The 23,187-nt window shown below is 44.3% G+C and overlaps 1 protein-coding gene across 1 annotated transcript in view; it reads left to right on the forward strand.

Annotated features, from left to right (window-relative positions):
* The first annotated feature begins 8,366 nt into the window (after window positions 1–8,366).
* Window positions 8,367–23,187, forward strand: part of SLC1A4 (solute carrier family 1 (glutamate/neutral amino acid transporter), member 4) — a 28,604-nt gene continuing 13,783 nt past the window's right edge. Inside the window, exons 1-3 of the mRNA XM_012639233.1 lie at window positions 8,367–9,151; window positions 20,440–20,482; window positions 22,596–22,658. Coding sequence (XP_012494687.1) covers window positions 8,625–9,151; window positions 20,440–20,482; window positions 22,596–22,658 — 633 coding nt within the window. The 5' untranslated portion in view covers window positions 8,367–8,624. The remainder of the gene's footprint in view (window positions 9,152–20,439; window positions 20,483–22,595; window positions 22,659–23,187) is intronic.

Here is a 23,187-nt window from a genome sequence, read left to right on the forward strand (position 1 = left end):
GCTCTTTTTGGTGACTCTGATGAGAATCAAGTTTGGGGATCTCTGAGCTCTTCTTGTAAGGTTAGTTATCTTTTCAGGAGTCCCTGTCTTTTCCTTCAAATAGACTTTAATCCACTTGAGTGAATTCCTGTGCCAAGCACAATAAATTCTTGTGAGAACCATAGCTCAGTCTAATGGATACTCATTTCTTCTCTACCCTCTCCAAGGCCTCACCTCTCTAATCCCACCTGCGTCTCCCCTCTTAGCACTGCACTTAGTAAGAAGGACTTGATTGATGATGGGCTTTGAGGCCTAGCCCTAGACCTTATCTTGGATGTCTCTTTAATTCTAAACTCTGTTAATTCAATGCCCTTATAAATACTTCTTGATTAAACAATGGGGTGGGGGGGGGTGGCTTGTTGAAATGCAGGTTCCTAGGCCCTCTTCCAGGATTAAGAATATGCCTGTAAGCCCACTAACTTAAGGAATTCTTACTCCCCCTTTTGTACTCACTCTATGGGCCTTGCAGAGTGATTGATTCTCAGCAAGCAGCTCAGTAAACATCTGGCTGTGTCGTTGAATTAAATCCCTACCCTTAGAACTGCCACCGACAAATGCAGCCACCAACCTAACTTACATTCCCATTTTTTAACTCATCTCTTTAGGCGTGCCTATTTCACCAGTCCTCTCTAAGAAGAAAATATCTTACTACAGCAAAAGTTTCTTAACAAAAAAAAAAAGAAGAAGAAGAAAATGCCAGTTAATATTTCTTTATCTGGTCTCTAAAACCATAGAAACAGACAACTTATTTCTGTGTCATTCTGCCTTTTACCTCCACTCTGACCAAATTCCCTTTTTAGTATTGACTCAAATTGTTTATCTGAGTCTGGGCCTGACCTTTTGGTTCTAGGGGCATCCTTATGGCCCCTTTTTTCTCTCTCTCTTTTTTTGTTCTTTTTGGCAGATAGAGATGATACCAAGGGGAGCCCAGAGGAAGGATTATAGATTACAAAGTCATCAGTATTGTGATGCCAGTATGCCACTGTGCACAAGTAGTCCACCATGGAATAAAAATAATTCAGTTATTATTTTCACTTTGCTTGCTCTGTTTGCTAAGTAATATGATCCATTCAAAAGCAAATATTCCTTTTTTAAAAAATCACATTGTACTTTCTACAAGCTATGTTTTGCTGATACGGGAAGAACTTAACTGACATTTAACCTTTTTAATATAATACCATCTGGTGTCTCTTAGTTAAGGTAAAGAAGTACTCTGGAATGCAACTTTGCCTATGAGTAAGGATACAATTTTCTTTTTTCAGTTCATTCATGGCATGCTATGTGATTCCAGTGATGCTACTAGTCCTTCTAATGAGATAACGTGGAAAATATGTAATGGTTATCAGACGTGAAGCTAGAACTGAGATAACCTCTTTGCTAGTGGAAGCCAGCATGTGAGTATAACACAAACTATTCTCAAATACATATTGGGAGTGAAAAACAGTCACTTTGACAAGATAGAGATTAAATCACTGTTATCACTTTATAAGTAAGAAATCCATAGCCCTTGCTTTAATGAGAGAAACGGATTCTTTCTTTGTGATGGATGATGCAGTAATGGTTTTAAGAAAATGACTAAATGATGTCAAAGAAAATTTTTTTCTTTTATTTATTTTTTCAATTGACAAGTAAAAATCGTATAGATTTGTGGTGTACAACATGATGTTTTTGATACATATATACATTGTAGAGTGGCTAAATCAAACTATTTCACATACATATTACTTCATATACTTATTTTACGGTGAAAACACAGAAAATCTATTTGCTTAGCAATTTTCAACTATACAATATTGTTATTAACTACAGTCACCAAGATGTACAATAGATCTCTTGAACTTATTCCTCCTGTTCAACTGGGATTTTGTGTCCTTTGACCAACATCTCCCCAATGTCCCTACCCCCGAGCCTCTGGTAATCACCATTCTACTCCCTATTTCTATGTGTTCAACTTTTTTAGATTCCACATATAAGTGAGATCATGCAGCATTTGTCTTTCTGTGCCTGGCTTAACATAACATCCTCCGGGTTCATTCATGTTGTCTCAATGATAGGATTTCCTTCTTTTCTAAGGCTGAATAGTATTCCAATGTGTGTATGTACCACATTTTCTTTACCCATTCATCCCGTGGTGAACACCTAGGTTGATTCCATTTCTTGGCTATTGTGAATAATGCTGCAGTGAATATGGGCATGCAAACATCTCATAGACACATTGATTTCAAATCTTTTGGATATATACCCAGGAATGGGATTGCTGGATCATATGGTGGTTGTATTTTTAATTTTTTGAGGAATTTCCATACTATTTTCCATCATGGCTGTACTAATTTTCATTTCCACCAATAGTATACAAGGATTCTCTTTTCTCCACATCTTCACTTATCTCTCATCTTTTTTATCTTAGCCATTCTGACAGGTATAAGGCGGTGCCTCACTATGGTTTTAACTTGCAATTCCCTGATAACTAGTGATGTTGAGCATTTTTTATATACTTTCTGGCCATTTGTATGTCTTCTTTTGAGAAATATCTATTCAAGTCTTTTGCCCATTTTTTTAATCAGGTTATTTGTTTTCTTGCTATTGAGTTGTTTGAGTTTCTTATATATTTTAGTTAGTAATCCCTTAACAGATGTATGGTTTTCAAATATATTCTCCCATTCTGCAGATTGTCTCTTTACTCTGTTAATAGTTTCCATTGCTGTGCAAAAGCTTTGTGGTTTGATATCACCCCATTTGTCTATTTTTATTTTGTTGCCTGTGCTTTTGCAGTCACATCCAAAAAACATCATTGCCAATACCAAGCTCATGGAGCTATTTCCCTGTATTTTCTTTACTCTTTTTTTAAAGCATGAAGTGAAGTTTATTGAGGAAGGACATGATAGGTTTACAGAGTGAGAGCAAGATATAGGTTTACAAAGTAAGAGCAAGATATGTTTGCCACAGAACAATGGACGGACCCCTCTGTTGTAACAAAAGGCCCTCCCTATATTTTCTTCTACTAGTTTTACAGTTTCGTGTCTTATATTTAAGTCTTTAATCCATTTTGAGTTGATTTTTGTGTATGGTGTGAGATGAGGCTTTAATTTCATCCTTTTGCATGTAGATATCCAGTTTTCCCAGCATCATTTAATGAAGAGCCTGTCCAAAGGAACTTTCAAATGGCATCATCTGAAGAGATGCCAGATAGGGAGGGGAGGGAGTGTAAAAAAAAAAAAAAAGAGAGATGCCAGAACTAGGACACTTCTGGAAGTAGTGGCATACATATGCTGCTCTGGCATACAACACGTAAGCATTTAAGCAGGAATGTTACTGTGGATTAAAAATGGCCGCAAATTCTTTGCTACTCCCCCCATTGAGCGGTGGAGTCTAGTTCTTCTCCTTTGAATTTGGGCTGGCTTAGTGACTTGCTTGACTAACAGAATGTGAAAGAAGTAATGTTCTGGGACTCTCTGAGGCTATGTCAGAAGTCTTGCAGCTTCTGCCTACATTTCTTATAATACTCACTCTGGGGGAGTGAGTATTACATAGTATTACAACTATTACAACTAGTGAGTATTACATAGTATTATAACTGTGTAAAAGGTTTGAGTTCACTGAGATTGCAATATCGTGAGGAAGCCCAAGCTAGCCATATGGGGGTGGGGGAGGCCAGAAAGAGAGAAAGAGAGAGAGAGATGCCAAGCTGGCCCCAGCTATTCCAGCACTATCAGCCCAGGTGCCAGTCATGTGAATGAAAGAGCCATCTTAGACATTCCAGCCTCAGTAGATGAGATGTGGGAAAGAACCAGGGATCCCAGTGGACAGCCAAAACCTAGGCCACAGGCATAGGACTCCAGCTGAGCTGTCTCAGCCATCTCCAACCATTAAGCCACCGCAGCTGAGGTTTCAGTCATTGAGGAGCAGAGATGAGACCCCTTGCTACATACACCCTGTGTGAATTTCTGGCCTACAAAATTATGAGCATAAGAAAATGGTTGTTGTTTTGTGTCATTCTGTTTGGGGGTGGTTGTTGTTTTATGCCAGTATGGTTTGAGATGGTTTGTTATGCAGTAATAGATAATTGGAACAGATTTTGAAGACAGCATTTGTATTACTCAGTTATTGCTACAATAATGCAGCATGACACAACTCTAAAATTCAATGGGTTTCAACAAGCATTTATTTTTCTCATACATGGGTCTGTGTGTTGACTGGGGTGCTCTTCTTTAGGCTGTGAGGCAGCTGGGCTCACTCTGTTGCCCAGGCTAGAGTGCCATGGTGTCAGCCTAGCTCACAGCAACCTGAAACTCATGAACTCAAGTGATCCTCCTGCCTCAGCCACCTGAGGCAGGTGCTCGCCACCACCACCCTGCTAATTTTTTTGATTGTTTCTATTTTTAGTTGCTTGGCTAATTTTTTCTATTTTTAGTAGAGACAGGGTCTTGCTCTTGCTCAGGCTGGTCTTGAACTCCCGACCTCAAGCATTCCTCCTGCCTTGGCCTCCCAGAGTGCTAGGATTACAGGTGTGAGCCACCGCGCCTGGCGGCCAAGGCATTTCTATAATTTGGTGCTTATATCTATCTAGAACCCAGAGAGAATACATATTAACATTGTGGAGGTAGGTGTCCAATATAGGAATTTTTTTTGTTTTTGCACTAAAAACCTACAAACAGGAGGCACATAAATTTATGAAAAGAATAAAATGTTATAAAAGAGCAAAGAGAGAAGGATTAAGAAAAGAAAGAGAGGTCAGGCATGGTGGCTCACGCCTATAATCCCAGCACTTTGGGAGGCTGAGGCAGGAGCATAGCTTGAGGCCAGGAGTTTGAGACCAGCCTGGGTAACACGGTGAGACCTCATCTCTATAAAAAGTAAAAAAATTAGTTGGGCATGGTGGCACATGCCTGTAGTTCCAGCTACTTGGCAAGCTGAGGCAAGAGGATTGTTTGAGCCCAGGAGTTTGAGGTTACGGTGAGCTATGATGATGCCACTGCACTCTAGCCTGGGCAATAGAGCAAGACCCTGTCTCGAAAAAAAAAAAAAAAAAGACAGAGAGAGAAAGAAAGAAGGCAGAAAGTGAAACTCTTTCACAGAGAGATATGGTAGCATCATCAACTGTTGCTGAGGCCAGGAGAAGACACCTGTTTCTTGGTTTGTCTCACAAGTAGGCAGAGTGGTCATGGGGCAACCAATCCCTGAAAGATGCCCCAAGAGACCAGCTCCTTCCCAAAGAGAAGTTTTGCTAATTCAACAACAGATATATTTGGCATGGTGTAAGGTACCCCCAAACACTGCTCTCCCATGGGGCACTACCCTTACACAATATAGTTTACGGAGTTCCCCACTCTCAATTGAGGGTTAAGTATTAACACAGCTCTGGGGTGCACAGGAACAGCACGAAAAGCTGTGGGCACCAAGCAGAGCTAGAGCAAAGGGAATTCAGAAAGCCTATGGGAGGGGAGTAACATCTGAACTGGGACTGGATGGAGAGGCAAAAAAACCCCAAAATGTGGGAACAGCACATGGTCCCATTTTTGTTGGGTGTTTTGAGGGCACAAGGCTGGAGGGTGAGCTGAGGCCAAGATCATGGCAGGCCTTGAATGCCAGGATGAGGAACACATTCCTAATGCAGTGGGAGCCACTGAAGGCTTTTGAACAAGAAGTGATAAGAAGGAGTTGTCTTCCAATACTGCTCTGTGCTTCTTTAGTAATATAAGCCCCAATTTTTAACTGGGTGCATGCCTGTGCAAAATAAAAACTACATTTCCTAACTTCTCTTGCAGCTAGGTGTGGTGACTTAATTAAATTCTAGTTAATGAAATATAAGGAAAAGAATGTGTGCAACTTTTGGGAAGTGTTCTTTCTAACAAGGAGAAGGCACACCCTAATTGCTCCTTCTTTTATCCTCCTGCATAAAAGGTGAACCTAATCCTAAAATGTAGATTACTCATTAGGAAGATTAGACGGGGCAAGGCAAAATACAGGGTGGAACAAGGGGAGCATTGGAGGTGGGAAGACTAATTCAGAGAACATTTCAGTCACCCAGAAAAGAAGTGAGGACATAAGAACCAAGTCAGTATGGTTGCAGTGGAAATGGATGGGAGGGGTGGGTGTGATCAATGTTTCAAAAGAAATGGCTGTGGAACTTGGCAAATGATCAGGTGAGAGAAGACACTGCAGAGGGAAGAATCAAAGGTCACTTTGAAGTTTCACACAGAAATGACTGGGTCAATGACGTTTTAACAGAAATAGGGGAAGAGGAGGATGAGCAGACCTGAGGGAGGCAACCATGAGTTTGGTTTTGAACACGTTCAGTTGGGCTGTTTGCAGGACATTCAGGCGGAGACGTAAAGCAGGCAGTTGGAAAGGCATTTCTGGAACATGATTTGAGTGTCTTTTGCATAAAAGCAGTACTCAAAACAAAGGGAGGGGCTCATTGGCAAAATAGAGCATGTGTCTGTAGGAATTACTCTTCCTTCCGTGCACACAGAGAAATAAAGTGCATTCTGGAAAACCAGATAAAAATATGTACAGTTGTTCCTGACACTACCTCCTCCCTCCCCCACAAACAAACAAAACCCCTGCAAGCTACAGACAATAGCTGCCTGGCTTCAAGTAATGAACTCCTCATGGTCTCAAAATTTGGACAGCTCCTTAAGGTTCCTTATGAAGGCATTTTGATTTGCCCGAACATCTGTGGTGACATGTTTTAAGATGACTCCTTTTCAGCAAGAAGTCAATAGTAAATCGCCGTCCTTCTCAATTCAGGTTAGCCACACTTAAGAAGACTTCCCCTTCACAGAAGCCTTCAAAGAACACTTTCTTTCAACAGCAGAATGAGAAAATATAAAAATCTAATAAATGTGACACAGTAAAACAAACTCTGCAGAGGCTTCCCTTACATATGCCGTGGCCAGAGCAGATATTAAGTAAAGGAGGAAATCAAAAGAACGTGAACAATACGGAACCACCTTTCAGGCTAGCCAAACCGTTGACTGCGCCGCTTTTGCGCCAGGGCTAGGGCCGAGGGGATGGAAGACGTTAAAATCCAGTGGCGCGCGAGTTTCGGCTGAGGTTACGTGGCAGAAACCAACTGGAAGTGGTGGCGTGAGAGCTCTGTTTCTTCTAGAAGAGTTTTGCGTCTTCAGTGCGCATGCTGCGCAACTGCCCGGAGACCCAGGCCCCATCCCCCATCCGCCAGACCACACGCCTGGGAGCGCCCGGGTGCGCGCGGTGGCATGGCCTGGGCGCTGGGTTTGGTGCCATCGCAAGTCACCTTTCACTTCTGGTAAAGCTTAGTTAGAACCCTTAAAGAGGCCGGGGGGCGGTGGCTCACGCCTGTAATGCTAGCATTCTGGGAGGCCAAGGTAGGAGGATAGCTCAATGTCAGGAGTTCAAGACCAGCCTGAGCAAGAGTGGGACCCCGTCTTTACTAAAAATAGAAAGAAATTAGCTGGACAACTAGAAATATATAGAAAAAAATTAGACGGGCATGGTGGCACATGCCTGAAGTCCCAGCTACTCCGGAGGCTGAGGCAGGAGGATCGCTTGAGCCCTGGAGTTTGAGGTTGCTGTGAGCTAGCCTGACGCCACGGCACTCTAGCCTAGGCAACAGAGCAAGACTGTCACAAAAAAAAAAAAGCCCTTAAAGAGCATGTGAGAAGGCTTTTCTCATTCATTCATCCATCCATCCATCCTTCCTTCCTTTGTCTCGGGGCTGGGCCTGTACTGGGCACCATGGCGTGCTTTACCGTGCGAAACCCCACCGGACCCCTCGAGGAAAGAATTTTACTCTGGAGGGACGCAGCGGAAGGACTGCCTGGGCCTCCGCATCGCGCGCAGCCCCTTCGCTGGAGAGGCCAGCGACCTCTCAGAGCGCCAAAACCTCAGTCCCTAAGCCTTCCCCTCCCCCAATCCCCTGGATAAGGAACGTCGCCGAGTTCCACATTCTCCCGGGCCCTCTGACTGCGAAGGCCCAGACCCCAGCCGGCCCGAGAGGTACCAACGAGCCCCGGCCGTCTTTCAGGCCGCGCCTCCCCGCGGCCGCCCTGGAGCCAGCCTCCTTTAGCTGGGCCGGGAGGTGGCTGCTGGCGTCAGGATTGGCGGGCTCCCCCTGCGCCCCCGCGGCCCTGGGCTGAGCCTCCAGCCCGGCCGCCACTCATTCCGCCAGTCGCCGGGGTTGGGGCGCGAGGCTCCCGGCGGCGGAGACGGCTCCCGGGCTCTGATTGGCCAAAGCCGCGGGGGGCGGGGTGGTGGGTGTGAAGGGGGCGGGCTCAGGACTCTCCCGGCTCCCTCCTTCCTCCCAGGCGCGTCCTCCCTCGCGGCTTTCGCGTTGCATCATCTCCAGCCGGTGGCAGTTCTGGAAAGGCTGGGCACGGCGTGACCCATTCCGCCCGGGGGTCCAACCCGCACTCCAGCTCGTCTCCTCGCTCTTCTCGCATCTGATCCTGGGCCAGGCCGGGACACCCCCCGAGGACGCTTCCCAGAACCTGCGGGGCGCGGCTGGCAGACCTCACGAGCTCCGTCAGATCCATTCTTTGGGAGTCCCGTCTCCTTCCAGAGTCCAAGTCCCCTGCCTCCCGCTCGGAGCGGCGGGCCCAGCCATGGAGAAAAGCAGCGAGACCGACGGATACCTCGACAGCATACAGGCCGGGCCTGCCGGGGGGCCCAGCGCGCCGGGGACCGCGGCGGGACGCGCGCGGCGCTGCGCCGGCTTCCTGCGGCGCCAGGCGCTGGTGCTGCTCACTGTGTCGGGGGTGCTGGCGGGCGCGGGCCTGGGCGCGGCGCTGCGCCGGGTCGGGCTGAGCCGCACGCAGGTCACCTACCTGGCCTTCCCTGGAGATATGCTGCTCCGCATGCTGCGCATGATCATCCTGCCGCTGGTGGTCTGCAGCCTGGTGTCGGGCGCCGCCTCCCTGGACGCCAGCTCCCTCGGGCGTCTGGGCGGCATCGCCATCGCCTACTTTGGGCTCACCACACTGGGTGCCTCGGCGCTTGCCGTCGCTTTGGCGTTAATCATCAAGCCAGGGTCCGGTGCGCAGACCCTTCAATCCAGCGACCTGGGGCTGGAGGTTTCGGGGCCTCCTCCAGTCACCAAAGAGACGGTGGACTCTTTCCTCGACTTGGCCAGGTAACGCACTCCACTTCGCCCAGGGCTCAGGGGAGATGCCAGCTCTCTAATGCATCTCCGGTTCATACATACATACACTCATATACTCCTAAGAGTTAATTCTTAGTTGGCTGCTGATGGCATTTTTAAAATATAAAAATAACGTCTGGAGTCTTTGCATGCTGACCACACCTTTGCAAACAGCTGGGGTACAGGGGACAATCGCAAGAGCAGGGAGGGCCACATCTTTTAGCAAGAACCGGTCCTACGGTTAGGTAGGCGTGTTAGGGAAGAGTCAGCCGTCCCACCTGTACTTTACTCCTACACTCTCGTGCTCCCCTCCCTGGTAAAAATGTTCCGACCATGTCCCAGTATCTTCATCCCATTTCCTCCCCAAGGTGCCCAAAAGCTTCTGGGAACATTGGTTAAATTTTGCCTGTTGGGCCATCCTGCTTGCATTCTGTGGCTTTCTCTGTCTCAGCCCTTGGGCTGCGAAGGAAGCTGGCAACTTTCTGAAGAGCTGTCAGTGGATCCAAGGATAGCGGGGCTGGGGTTAGTTGTGTGGGGCCTAAAACCCAGAAATATGTCTCTCCTGGGGGCTTGGGACAGTTTGCTGTCCACCCCAGTCAGGACCACTGCAGAGTATCATCTTTCCAAGGCCTTTCTTTGTGGGAAGGTGTGAGTTCTAGAGGGAAGGGAGAGAGGAGCATCTTCACTTAGCTTTGCCTGCTTTTTGTGACTGTTAGAAGTTGCATTTCATCCCTTGAGATGATGTAGTGTAGTTTCTGGAACTATCCAAAGAATCAATTTTTCTTGGTTTCTTGGTTAGCGCAAAGTTCACAGATGGGAAAACTGCAGCCTGGAGGTATTTACTGATGTAACCACTATTAAGTTGAGTGAGGAGACCCACAGGCTCCCCCTCTAGGTTTCTGATAATTCTGGATTCTGAGCTTTGGAGGTATGTTTTGTCTTGAGTCACTGAGGCAGAGTTCCTCATTGCTGAGGCTGTGAAAAACAGCAAACCCTGGGCAAAGTGAATTAATTGCCTTTTCCACTGTTTCCATTTCTCCCTCTGGAAAATGTGATGGCTGTCTGCCACTTAAGAGAGAAATTGTTCATTTAAAACAACCAAACAAAAAAATCCAGGACATCTGTATTGGAAAAAAAAAAAAAAACTCTGATGAGAGGGACCAAGAGTTCTTGCCAAAAGGGCAGGTGGGGGTGCCCTATTAGGACTTTGATGGGATCCCAGCCTTTGTTCCGTGTCTGGCAGCTTGATGTTTGGAGTCTTTAGAGATTTTTTTAGGTTTGGAGATGTTTAGGCTGAAAAAAAGAAATCTACTGAGGTTGAGAGCACCTTTGACTTATTGCCTTCAGGATATCAGTCAGCTCTCACAGGGAGGGAAGGCAATTAGGGGGTTAAAGGATTCTTTTTTTGCAGGGATCTGTGGTCCGGGGAGGGAGTGTGGATATTCAGCTCTGCTTGCTGGTGGCAACCCATAGAGAGCCTCAATATTATTCTTTTATCTCCCGAAGAGGGATGGAGGGGTGTTACCTCATTACCACGTGCCCAAGAAAGTTTTTCTACCTTTATTTAGATCCAGGCCCCTTCAGCTCCTGCTCCTGAAGTGAATGGTGACCCAGTGTCATAGCTTAGCAGTCAGTGTAGGTGCAACTTTTCAATGACTTGGGCTGTGCTTGCATGGGAGGGCTAAGAGAGGCTTTATCATGGCTTGCTGGGAATAGGTAGTGTTTCCTAATGCTTTCAGTAGCCAATTCCATTCAGTCCAGCAGCTCACGGATAAAGGTAGGGCAAGTGGTATATCCTATTTTATGACTGAGGAAACTGAGAGAGAGATTAAGCGATTTGCTCTAGGTCACGCAGTGGCTTATCAAAAGAGGGATTAGAAGAACTAACCACCCCACAGTTTAGGGCTCTCTCTATTTCTCCTATTGTCTTCCCCCCAAGTCGAGATGCCATAGTAATAATATCACATTCCTAGTCTAGTGCAACTATCTCAGAACTATTTTCCCTGGGCCAAAGAAGAACCAGGTAAGCATATGACTGAGTCAGGGCAAATGCCCACTTTCTCCAACCAGGGATTGAGGCTGAGCTCCTTAAATGAAGGAAAGTGTGTGTGTCCTGCTCAGGTTAGGGTTTATGCTTAGCAGCTTATGAGAGGAAACTGAGTTTTGAGCCACCGGAAATACTTCCGGGGTCTGGGTAGTCTCTGGGGTCAAATTACTTCCTTTAAAAAAAAACCTCATGGGCCAGGTGCGGTGGCTCATGCCTGCAATCCTAGCACTCTGGGAGGCCGAGGTGTGAGGAGTGGTTGAGGTCAGGAGTTCAAGACCAGCCTGAGCAAGAGCGAGACCCCTGTTTCTATTTAAAAAAGAAAACCTCATCGATGCTAATTTCATGTGACTCTGGGCATATTCTTTGGAAAAGGCAGGGCCTAGTCCTTTCTGTCTGTGGGCACATGATTGAAATGAGACTCTGCTAGTAAACACCTCAAGTTATCCAGCAGGCCCTTGCCTGGTAACTGCTCAGAACTTAAACACCTGGAAGAGTGGAAAAAGTCTCTGATGAGTCAGCATAGCTGCTGCTAAGGCCTTGTGCTAAAGTCCATCCCTTTCCTGGTGGTAGAGTGGCTCCAGAACTCCCACAGGGTCTCTCTGCCATGATTTCTAATTTATTATTTTTTTTGTTTTTTTTTTAAGGCAAGCACGAGGTGAAATTTATTGAGGGGGAGCAAGACAGGATTAAAGGGCAAGAGCAAGATATAGGTTTACACAGCAAGATACATACTCCACAGATGACAACCCGACCAGCAGAAAAAGAACTCTATTTTTTAAAGTGAGAACTACAAGTCAGAAAGAGATGGAGCTAATAGGTATTCATTATGTGTGTGATTTTCCAGTTCACATGAGCTAATGGGGACAGCCCTCTTTCCAAAGCCTGAATAAATGAGGGCAATTGGGAAGAAAAGGAATATTTAGGGGAGCTCAAGATGACTTAGAGCTAATATAGTCTCTATTTATTTATTTATGTTTTTAGAGATAGTGTTTCACTTTGTCATCCAGGGTACAGTGCAGTGGTGCCATCGTAGCTCACTATAACCTTGAACTCTTGGGCTCAAGAGATCACCCTGCCTCAGTCTGCCGAGTAGCTGGGACTACAGGTGTGTGTCATCGTGCCCAGCTAATTTTTAAAAATTTTTTTTAGAGATAGGGTCTTACTGTGTTGCTCAGGCTGGTCTTGAACTCCTGGCCTCAAGCAGTCCTCCTGCTTCAGCCTCCGAACGCACTAGGATTACAGGCCTGAGCCACAATGCCTGGGTGAGCTAATGTAGTCTTTAGGTTTATTGGGAACCCCATGGCATCTGGTAGAGAGGAAGTGAACAGTGATTACGTTTTTGACTAATAGAATCACACTCTGGGAAATTTTGAAAATGGAAAAAAAGTCAAAACTAAACACAGAAGAGCCTTCCATTCTGAAATGGGGCAGAAGTACTCCCAGACCCTCACTGACATTCCAGTTTCATTTTCCCCTACCTTACATGCTTATGGTCTCCAAAGTTGACCTCAGTTTTCTTTAGCTGTACATTGAAGGGATTGAGGCTGCCAGCTTCTTCCACTCCTTTGGGCTCTAAAATTTATAGTTTTCAAATGGAGAACCAGAGGCTTAACTGCCAAGAAGGCAGGTAGGGACAGCACGTGGGCCCAGGACTCCTGTCTGCACTGGCAGCCAGAAGAATGGCCCTGGGCCACCGTCTTTTGCAGTAGTGTAGCAGGTTGCTGCCGTGTACATTGTAAATACAATTAGGATTTTGTCTGCTGCCTGGTTTCTTGAGTTTTTTTTTTTTTTTCCCTTACACTCATTTTCTTAATAGGAAACAGTGCTCTGAACCTTTCCCGTCACAGAGGGACGTTGGTAGACTTACCTTCCTTCCCAAGGACTGGAGAGAATATGTGTGACGCCTCTCAAGCTGCAAAGAACACATTTCTTGAGTAGGTGCAAAGAAACCTATCAGACACTGGGATGTAATATTAGCCCCTAGATGGCAAAGTCAAGGGAGCGAGTTGTGAATAATTTCTTTTAAATATTGACTATGGGCCAAGCGCAGTGGCTCATGCCAGTAATCCTAGCACTTTGGGAGGCTGAGGCGGGAGAATTGCTTGAGGCTAGGAGTTCGAGACCAGCCTGATCAAGAACGAGACCCTGTCTCTACAAAAAATAGAACAATTAGCTGGGCGTGGTGGCATGTGCCTGTAGTCCCAGCTACTTGGGAGGCTAAAGCAGGAGGATCTCTGGAGCCCAGGGGTTTGAGGTTGAGAGATTCTCAGCCTAACTAGTCACTAAAGGAAAAATATAGCAGCTTGTAATTAAAAAAATAAAGTCTTGGCCGGGCGCGGTGGCTCACGCCTGTAATCCTAGCTCTCTGGGAGGCCGAGGCAGGCGGATTGTTTGAGCTCAGGAGTTCGAAACCAGCCTGAGCAAGAGCGAGACCCCATCTTACTAAAAATAGAAAGAAATTAATCGGACAACTAAAAATATATAGAAAAAATTAGCCAGGCATGGTGGTGCATGCCTGTAGTCCCAGCTACTTGGGAGGCTGAGTCACAGGATTGCTTGAGCCCCGGAGTTTGAGGTTGCTGTGAGCTAGGATGACGCCACAGCACTCTAGCCTGGGCAACACAGTGAGACTCTGTCTCAAAAAAAAAAAAATAAATAAAGTCTTTAACTCTTGACCATTCCCTCTACCACCGAGGAGAGCACCTAAATAGTTTAGAGACTGAACAGGGCATAAACCCAGGCAGGCGGCTTGGGTAGTGATTAAGAGCAGACACTAAAGCCAACTACCTGCGTTTGCATCCCGGCTCTACCACTTACTAGCTGTATGTGGACAAGTCATTTGGCCTCTCTGTCTCAGTGTCCTTATCTGTAAAATGGGGCTAATAAGATGTACTACCTAGAATTGTTGTGAGGATTAAATGAGTTAATATTTGAGTCCCTTGCTATATTCTAGTGTGTCCCAGCCTCTCAGGGACAGCTGAGAGCTACTTGATACAGAGAATGAGTGTGTTCTTAACCTGATTTCCCCAAAAGTTCCCCATGCAAGGGGCCCAGCCCTACTCTTTCAGGCTGGAATCTAAAGCTGGACGTAGGCCTTAAAAAAATCGTAGATTTCATCTTTACTCTGTTCTCTTCAGTATGTCAGCTTCCCTTGTGATAGCAAAGTGGCTGCAGCCACTCCAGGCCACAGTGGCACACCTCCCCCACCCCCCATCCCCAGAGCAGTCCTTTCTCCCTGCCATGTTCTAAAGGCCCCGACAAGGGGAATATCAGGGCCTGACTGCAGGGCCACATTATGACTTTCATGGGCCCTAGATACTTGCATCTAATGCACTCCCTGTATTTAGTACCCCAAGATATTTGTGCTTTTGTGGACCCCTTTTTCCATAAAACATTTTTTTTTAAATTGTATTTTATGACTGCATTGGAGGTAAAGATAAGTATACTAAAATATTAAAATATCTTCTTTGACCTTAAAAAAAAAATCGTAGATTAACCCCCACCCCCACCCCTACTCATCAGAGTGTGAGCCCACCACCCTCAGCCCTTAGCTTGCAGCCCTGTTGGGGGTACCAAGATCTGAAGGGGTATATTCCTGTTAACTGGCTCTAACAATAAACACTAGGGATAATAAATATTTATCAAGTATACATACTGTGCCATATCCTGTTCTGAAGAGTCTTTGAAATGTTCATAGATTTGGTAAAGAGTTTTTGAACTTAAAGGGAAATATTTCTGGGGGAAAAAAAAAACCAAACAAAAAGAAAGTGGTTTAAAATTTTCCTGGAAAAAAAAAGGAAAACCATACCACCCTTGACAATAGGATCAGAAGAACAAACAGTATCAGATGCATAAAGAAGGAACATTTTTGAAGTTTGCCAGGATGTGAGCTGCATGAGTCTGTGCAGTTCTACATTTGCCAGCTTGGCCTCGGCTCATACCAGTTTTTCTGTTAGTTTGTTTTAAATAACGTATCGAAAGAGTCTTATAATCCTGGAAAGGCTTGTTCATTTGTTCTCTCCCAATGTGGTCTGACTTGGGTCTCTGGATATATTAATAGCAGTATAATCTTGAAGGTTTCACACAGGTTTTTTACTTTGACCTACAATCAGAAATACATTTTACGTTATGGCATCCACACACATACACCACCACAAACACAAACTGAAACACAACTTCCACCAAACAATATTGTAAATGTGATACATGCTGATATTTTGTTTAATGTATTTCATCTTTTATTAAATACTTGTTAAAGCCAATAAATTGATTTCATGGCCTACTCATGTTTGAGGAACTTTGGCTTAATGCACATGTTGTACTATGTAATTCAAGTAGATATCTCAGGATCAAACAATAGAAAAAGGAAATACTTGTGAACTTGAATAAGATGAAGAACTCAGTGGTTAGAAGCACCCTAACGCCTAGTGACATTGAATGACATGCAGAGGAGAGCGTAGAAAGACCATTGGGTCCTCCTGACTTCCAGGCTCTGGACTTCAAAACTCTCCAGCTCTGTGTATGATGGACACTAGCTACATGTGGCTATTTAAATTTAACTAGTTTATGCTGGAGACCAGTTAGGGGACTAAAAATGAATAAATAAATGTCTAGTGGACAGTGCTGGTGTAGATGGAGCAGAGATGGGAGATGTGTCAGCTCAGTGACTGGGCACGGGTGTCTCCATGTGCTAAGAGGGGATGGAACTGGGTCACCTCTAAAATCCTTCCAGCTCAATGTCCCTCATTTTGAAAGCCCACAAAGTTACTGTGTGAATGTGAGGCGTTGGGAAAAGTGCCTGAAGACGGAGTTCTGGGAAGCAAGACTGCCCGAGGAGCAGCGGATCCTAGAATCCAAGAGAGCTTGGGAGTAGGGAAGAGCCAGAGTTTACCACAGCATCTGTTTGAAAGCCAAAGGACAGAACGGAAGAAGAGAACAGAGAAATGTTTTGGTTTACACAGGCAGCCTCACCTCCTCACCCTTGGTGATGGCGGGAGGGAACTTCTGTTGCTTCTTGTCTGTGGCAGCCAGAGGGACCGAGTGAAAGGAGGATGTTTTTTGTGGGTGCTTCAGCTCACTGCCCCTGGGGGTGTCCTTCCTAGGGATTGATATCTGAGAATTGAACTATGTCATCTAAACAAAGCTCAGTCATCCCATTGAATGTATGGATTTTTTTGTTAGAAAATCTCTGTTTGTTATCACTGTATCTTTTAAACTTTTAAAACAATATTGAGGTATGATACAATAAAATGTACCCATTTTAGGTGTAAGGTTCAACGAGTTTTGACAAATGGATAACTCATATACCTACCACCATAGTCAAGACACTGAACAATTCCAGGCACATTATCTGTTGAAAAGAAAAAAAAAATAAGATACCGAACATTTCCATCACCCGTGACCCTTCTCAGCAACCCTCCTTCTCCATCCCTGGCCCCAGGCAGCTGATCTGCTTTTTATCACTATAAGTTACTTTTGCTTTTCCTAGAGTTTTAAATCAATGGAATCATTTGGTATATACTTTTCTTTTTCTTTTCTTTTTTTTTTTTGAGACAGAGTCTCACTCTCTTGCCTGGGCTAGAGTGCCGTGGCGTCAGCCTAGCTCACAGCAACCTCAAACTCCTGAGCTCAAGTAATCCTCCTGCCTCAGCCTCCTGGGTAGCTGGGACTACAGGCACGCACCACCATCCCTGGCTAATTTTTTCTATTTTTTTAGTTGTTTGGCTAATTTCTTTCTATTTATAGTAGAGACAGGGTCTCACTCTTGTTCAGGCTGGTCTCGAACTCCTGAGCTCAAGCAATCCTCCCACCTCGGCCTCCCAAAGTGCTAAGATCATAGGCGTGAGCCACCGCGTCCGACCTGCTTTTCTTTGTCTTCTTTTGCTCAGCACAGTGTTGCTGAACTCATCCATGTTGTGTATATGACTTGGTTCCTTTTTATTGCCAAGTAGTATTTCATTGTATGGATTTATCATAATCTGTTTATCCATTCATCTGTTGAGGACATTTGGGTTTTGGGCTATTACGAATGCATACAGGTCCTTTTCGCAAACATATTTTCATTTCTCCTGGGTAAATATCCAAGAGTAGAATTGCTGGGTCAGATGGTAAGTGCGTATTTAACTTGTTGGGGGGTAAATGTATGTTTAACTTTATCAGAAACTATCAAACCACATTGTGTTTTTAAGAACTTGATTTGGTGGTGGGGGGGCAGGAGTTGCTGTTTTGCCTCTAGTATTTTCTGTACCACCCAGTTCCCACTAGATTTTGTAGACTAGATATCGTAGACAGTCTGAAAACAGGTCAGTGTGCAAGTGGCTACTAGAAGTTCTGGGTTAATGTCATGGTTCATTCTGGGTGAGGTGGTACTGGGTTATTTCTCATGGTAAAGAGACCCAGGCAGGACAGATAGAAGGATTTTAGCAAACAGTGTTATGCTCCTTGGAAGAGAGTGCATTTCGAGGTGGTGGGAAAGGCTGTGCTTGTACCAATTGAGGAAACAGCTAATACCTAAAGGATGCGAGATTTTTGCAGGAGAAATTGTTCCCTGTGGGGAAGGTGTAAAGCTTGTAACCCAGCTCTTTTATTAACTTCCCTGTCCTCGTGGAGAGAGAACCTGAGGCCAGCTTGGTCTGGGAACTACTGCGAGTTGTCGTGTGGTGGATATAGAACAAAGAAACCTTGGCACAGGGCTCCTTTCTGCTTCTGACTAGTATAGCAAATGGAAATGAGATATCAAACCCGGCCCACAAGACTGAAATATGTAAGGAGGTTGCTTTGTAATGGAAATGATAAGCAAATGTAAGTTGTTATTCATCTACATGCTAAAAACTAGGCAATACAAGTTGCTAGTCTATTTCTACCTTTTTTTAAAGTGAATATACCTGTGATAAGGATCGAATTTCTGACCACAATTTTGCAACAATTAATTCAGTCGAAGATTACTTTTTTCTGCTTAAATGCAGGCGTGTGCTTGCTGGTATTCTCTAAGTATGTTAAAAGCAATTCGGGTTTTACAGACAAGTTTGGGAAATGCTGTGCGGCAGCCTCTAAATGCTGGCCATCCTGTGAGAGCACCCCAAGTGTTCTCATGAAGTCGCTTTTGCTTCTCATTAACCCTGTTGGCCAGTGTTGTAGCTATCTATTGCTACATAACAAATTACCACAAATTTAGCAGCTTCAAATCTCACACATTGGTTATCACACAGTATCTCTGGGGTCAGGAATCCTGGCACAGCTTAGTTAGCTCTTTTGTTTCTGAGTCTCTTACAAAGCTGCAGTCAAGGTGTCAGCTAGGGCTGGGGTCTCATCTGAAGGCTCAGCTGAGGAGGGATTCACTTCTGGGGTTGTGTGGTTGTTGGCAGAGCTCAGTTCCTTGAAGCTTGGACTGGGGGTATTAGTTCCTTGTTGGCTATTGGCTGGAAGCCACCTGTGGTTTCTTGTCATGTGGGCCTTTCCAACATAATAGCTTTTCATCAAAGTGTGCTAGCCCAGAAGACAATAAGAAGAGTTGGCCAGCAAGACGGAAGCTACAATTTTAGGTAGCCAAGTCATGGATGTGACATCCCATCACCTTTGCTGCATTCTGTTGATTAGAAGCAAGTCAGAGGCCTCACCCACACTCAAGGGTTGACACAAAGGTGTGAATACCAGGAGGCCATCTTAGACTCTGCCTGCCAAGCTGGGTTGCAGCCAGACCTGCCTACCTCTGCCTACCAAGGCACTGCAAATAGTTGCATGGAGATTCTAGTGCTAGGTGAACAACCCAACCACGTAAGTAAGAATTAGCGGATAAGTCTGGAATCGATTATAAAGGGTAATTCAGCCTCTTTTGTTCTTCTAGACTTACTCTTCTTGCAGGAAGTGGGTAAAACAAATGTACTGTCAGCTGGAATATAATTTCTTGAATATCAAAACCAGTATCCTACACAGAAGCTGATCCAAAGGTGACCCCTAATAAAAACGATCTGCATATTGGGCTCAATCAGCTGTATTGCCCTCCTTTTATAACAAATGTTTTATAATATCCTTCATTCTAAAATGAAATCCACAAATAGAATTTACCTGCCCTTCCAGGCTGAGCAAGAGTGAGACCCTGTCTCTACTAAAAAAATAGAAAAAAAATTAGCTGGGCGTGTTGGCATGCACCTGTAGTCCCAGCTACGTGGGAGGCTGAGGCAGGAGGATCACTTGAGCCCAGGAGTTTGAGGTTGCTGTGAGCTAGGCCGATGCCACAGCACTCTAGCCTGGGCAACAGAGCAAAACTCTGTCTCAAAAAAAAAAAGAAAAAGAAAAAGAATTTACCTGCTCACATAGTTTTAAAACATCAATATGACTTAACTGTAATATAAAAGACAAAAGGAAAATAATATAATAAAAACAATGTGATTCAATAGTAAATGCTCTGAAATAAAATGGTTGGATGCTTGCGCCTGAATTTAGAATCACCACAAATGAGATAGCTATAAATACAGACTGATGTTTGATACTGAGGTGTGGGATTAAGGACTCAAATCCTACAATTTGTCATTGGTGGTAAGATTTTCCAGGAAGATGAACAATTCTTGGAAATGTTCTGAACAAAACAAAAAAACACCCCGTAATTTACACAGTAGTTGTGTTTCAAGGAAATTCAGTGTACGCTCAAATTGTGCAAAACAAACAAATAACCAACCCCTTGTTTTGGAGTTACTCTGGGCTCAGGTAACTATAAATAAGGTTATCTACCTGTATGTCATGCGGGACATTGGAAAGCCGAGACGATTCGTTGTACAGGACATTGCTGCACTATGCAGGACAAATGTCTGGCACCTAGCACTTCCCCACCTACTCCCCCCTCAATTCCAGGAATGCCTCTCAATTAATTGTGACAAAAAGTCCCTTGGATTTCACTAGTGGGCAGTACCACTCAACAGTGAAAACCACTACGGTGGGGCTTAACCTCTAGGTGAAAGGAGCGATGCTGATGGTTTGGTTGGACACAGTGAAGCCTAAACATCAAGAAGTAAGTACCATGAGGGAGATGAGGATGGGAATTGGTGCACTCACAGGGTCTGTTGTGGCTCAGCAGCTCGGCACAGTTGTGTTCTTATATCAAGCAAAAGACCACGGTATCGCTGGGGGTGGAGAGAGAGAGAATATCATGTTAGGCTGTTAGGAGTGGACGTCTCTAAGCAGACACTTTGCACACTGAATTTTAAGAACACTGACAAAATGCTTTCTTTTCCAACAGAAACTTGGTTCCCTCAAATCTTGTGGTTGCAGCTTTCCGAACGGTAAGGCTTGATACTTTGCTAAAAATATGAAACTTTCATGTGGGGGATGTATAAATTACTGCTATAGAGTTAGGCAAGGCAGAACAGGGAGGGATAATGTTGTTAGCAAAACTTGATAATATTGGCCTAAATTTTTATAGATGGGTACCTGGAATAAAAAAACAAAAAACAAAAATAAAAACAGAACAACAAACAAAAAATAATGAACAAACAAAACTCTAAAATGTCCCACTGGTTCCCAAATTTTTTTACATCACCTAAGAAATACCCTCAAATCACATTTTGGGGATTTCTTAAATATTGTGGAATTTTAAAAAATACACTTTTATCTTTTTTTTCCTGATTATAGAGGTAATATAATCACATTGAAAAAAAAATTAAAATACAAAAAAGTGTAAGAACACAAAAATTATCCATAATCACTACCTAGAGCTACTCATTATTGACATTTCAGTATACCTTCTTCAGATATGTTTTTTCTGGGCATATATATACAAAACTTTTTTTTTTTTTTTTTTTGAGACAGAGTCTCACTTTGTTGCCCTGGCTAGAGTGAGTGCCGTGGCGTCAGCTTAGCTCACAGCAACCTCAAACTCCTGGGCTCAAGCAATCCTCCTGCCTCAGCCTCCCGAGTAGCTGGGACTACAGGCACGTGCCACCATGCCCGGCTAATTTTTTCTATATATTTTTTAGCTGTCCAATTAATTTCTTTCTATTTTTGGTAGAGACGGGGTCTCGCTCTTGCCCAGGCTGGTCTCGAACTCCTGAGCTCAAACAATCCCCCTGCCTCGGCCTCCCAGAGTGCTAGGATTACAGGCGTGAGCCACCGCGCCCGGCCTATACAACATTTTTAAAAGAAACATACACATATTGTTAGATGTACACATACTATACAGACTGCTTCTATTTTCCCATGTCAGTAAATACCCTTCCACACAATGTTATCGCCATAGAACAATTTTCCTCTTATCAGTCCCTGTTGATGGACATTCATGTTGTTTCTAGTTTTCCCCTATTTTTAACACTGATGCAAGTAACATTCCTGTGGCCGTTCTTTACACAGACAAGGAATATAAAGGTCTAGATTATATGGTCTAATCTGATTGCTTTTTACAAGTCAGGAGTTTTCTGTTTCTACTTAAAACCCCTCATTTTTTTTTTTTAATCTGCATATAAGCACAGGAGGGACTTGTATATGTAATGTGAGGTAGGAGGAAAAAGTAGATTTATGGGGCTTTCAGTGCCTGTCACTGAGGGGTTGGAGTGGGGTTTATTTCCCTGCCATCCTTGATCATGGACAGCTTGATTAATCCAAGCTGAGAGAAGCCAGAGCTCATCAAGGCTGGTGCAGAGCAGGCCTTCGAGTCTGGAGGTCCTAGTGGGCTCCGCCTGACAGCTCAGGGCCAGGCGCCCTTAGAAGGGGTCAGGAAGGACTGTGTTCTAACAGATTCCACTCGACAGCTCGAACTGCCACCGAAAGACACGTGTGTGCACCATGCAGAAGCACGTGAAATCAACCACAGGACCAAAGTTGGAGAGATGTCTCGCTTCTAATAAGCGAGTCTCCCAAAAGACTCAGCCAGGAAATGCCACCTTGCCTCACATCCCTGGCTTTGCAGAGTGGAGGCTCAAGACAAATTGGAAACAGATGCTAAAAAGCAGTCATGCTCAAATAAGTTCTGGAACAAAGAGCATAAATAAATGAATGAAAATAAAATGACACATTGAAAAGTGAATTTTGGCATTATGGAATTACTGCCAGGGTCATTCGAATAATATGAGGTATCAGGCTGTTCGAAATAGCAAACTACCAGCTGAAATTGTGCAGACCTTGTCCTCCAAACCATTGCCCGAGGAAAGTAAGGAAATTCTCCCTGTTTCCTTGGGACCCTAAATAACCTGGAGAGGCCTCTTGAAGTACATGCTGCCTTGGTTTTAATGTAACTTTTGTACAGTTCTCAGAAGCCCTTGTCAAGCCAACCAAGTGAGGAATGCCCAGAACACTCAGTGTAAATAATGATGGAAGTAGCAAGAGGCCCCAGCAATGCCCTCAGTCCTCTGGGTGGGTCTTCACCTGCACACTAACAGTGGTTTTCCTTCCTCTTGATCACAGTATGCAACCAGTTATACAGTGGTGACCCACAACACCAGCTCTGGAAACGTAACTCAAGAAAAGGTAAAGCTCTTTATATGATCATGAAAAATGTGTAAAAAGCTACTAATGATGCTTAATTGAAAGAGCATACATGATGTGTCTTTTTCTCAGCTGGGTTGAAAACTTTGGGGTTCAAATGGACTATTTGAAGCGCACAAGCGAGATTTGCTCCTTCAGTTATTTACCAACATGGCCAAATGCCACATTGCACTTACAGCACTGGGATCCTCAGAGGATCCGTAAAACATTGTAAAACACCCCTTCTACTATCTTGAACGTAATCGACAGGTGGTTTAACCTACCCCTGCATATCTAACTTTTTTAAAAAAAATCAACATAAGGGAAAAATAAAAGTGATTTATAATAAAATAATCCATATTTCTCCATGTAAAGGTATAACCATACTAGAAGACATAATGAAGTTTTCAGGTATTTGCATCTACTTAGAATGAATAAATTTGGATTGAAAGCAGTAAGACAGAATTCAAGTAAATATTGTTGGCACTTTTTTTTTTTGCTTTTTTGCGCATTTTGAAATAAGTGCAAAAAT

This window comes from Propithecus coquereli, unplaced genomic scaffold (genome assembly GCF_000956105.1).
Source record: "Propithecus coquereli isolate 6110/MARCELLA unplaced genomic scaffold, Pcoq_1.0 Scaffold138, whole genome shotgun sequence".
Taxonomy (NCBI): Eukaryota; Metazoa; Chordata; class Mammalia; order Primates; family Indriidae; genus Propithecus; species Propithecus coquereli.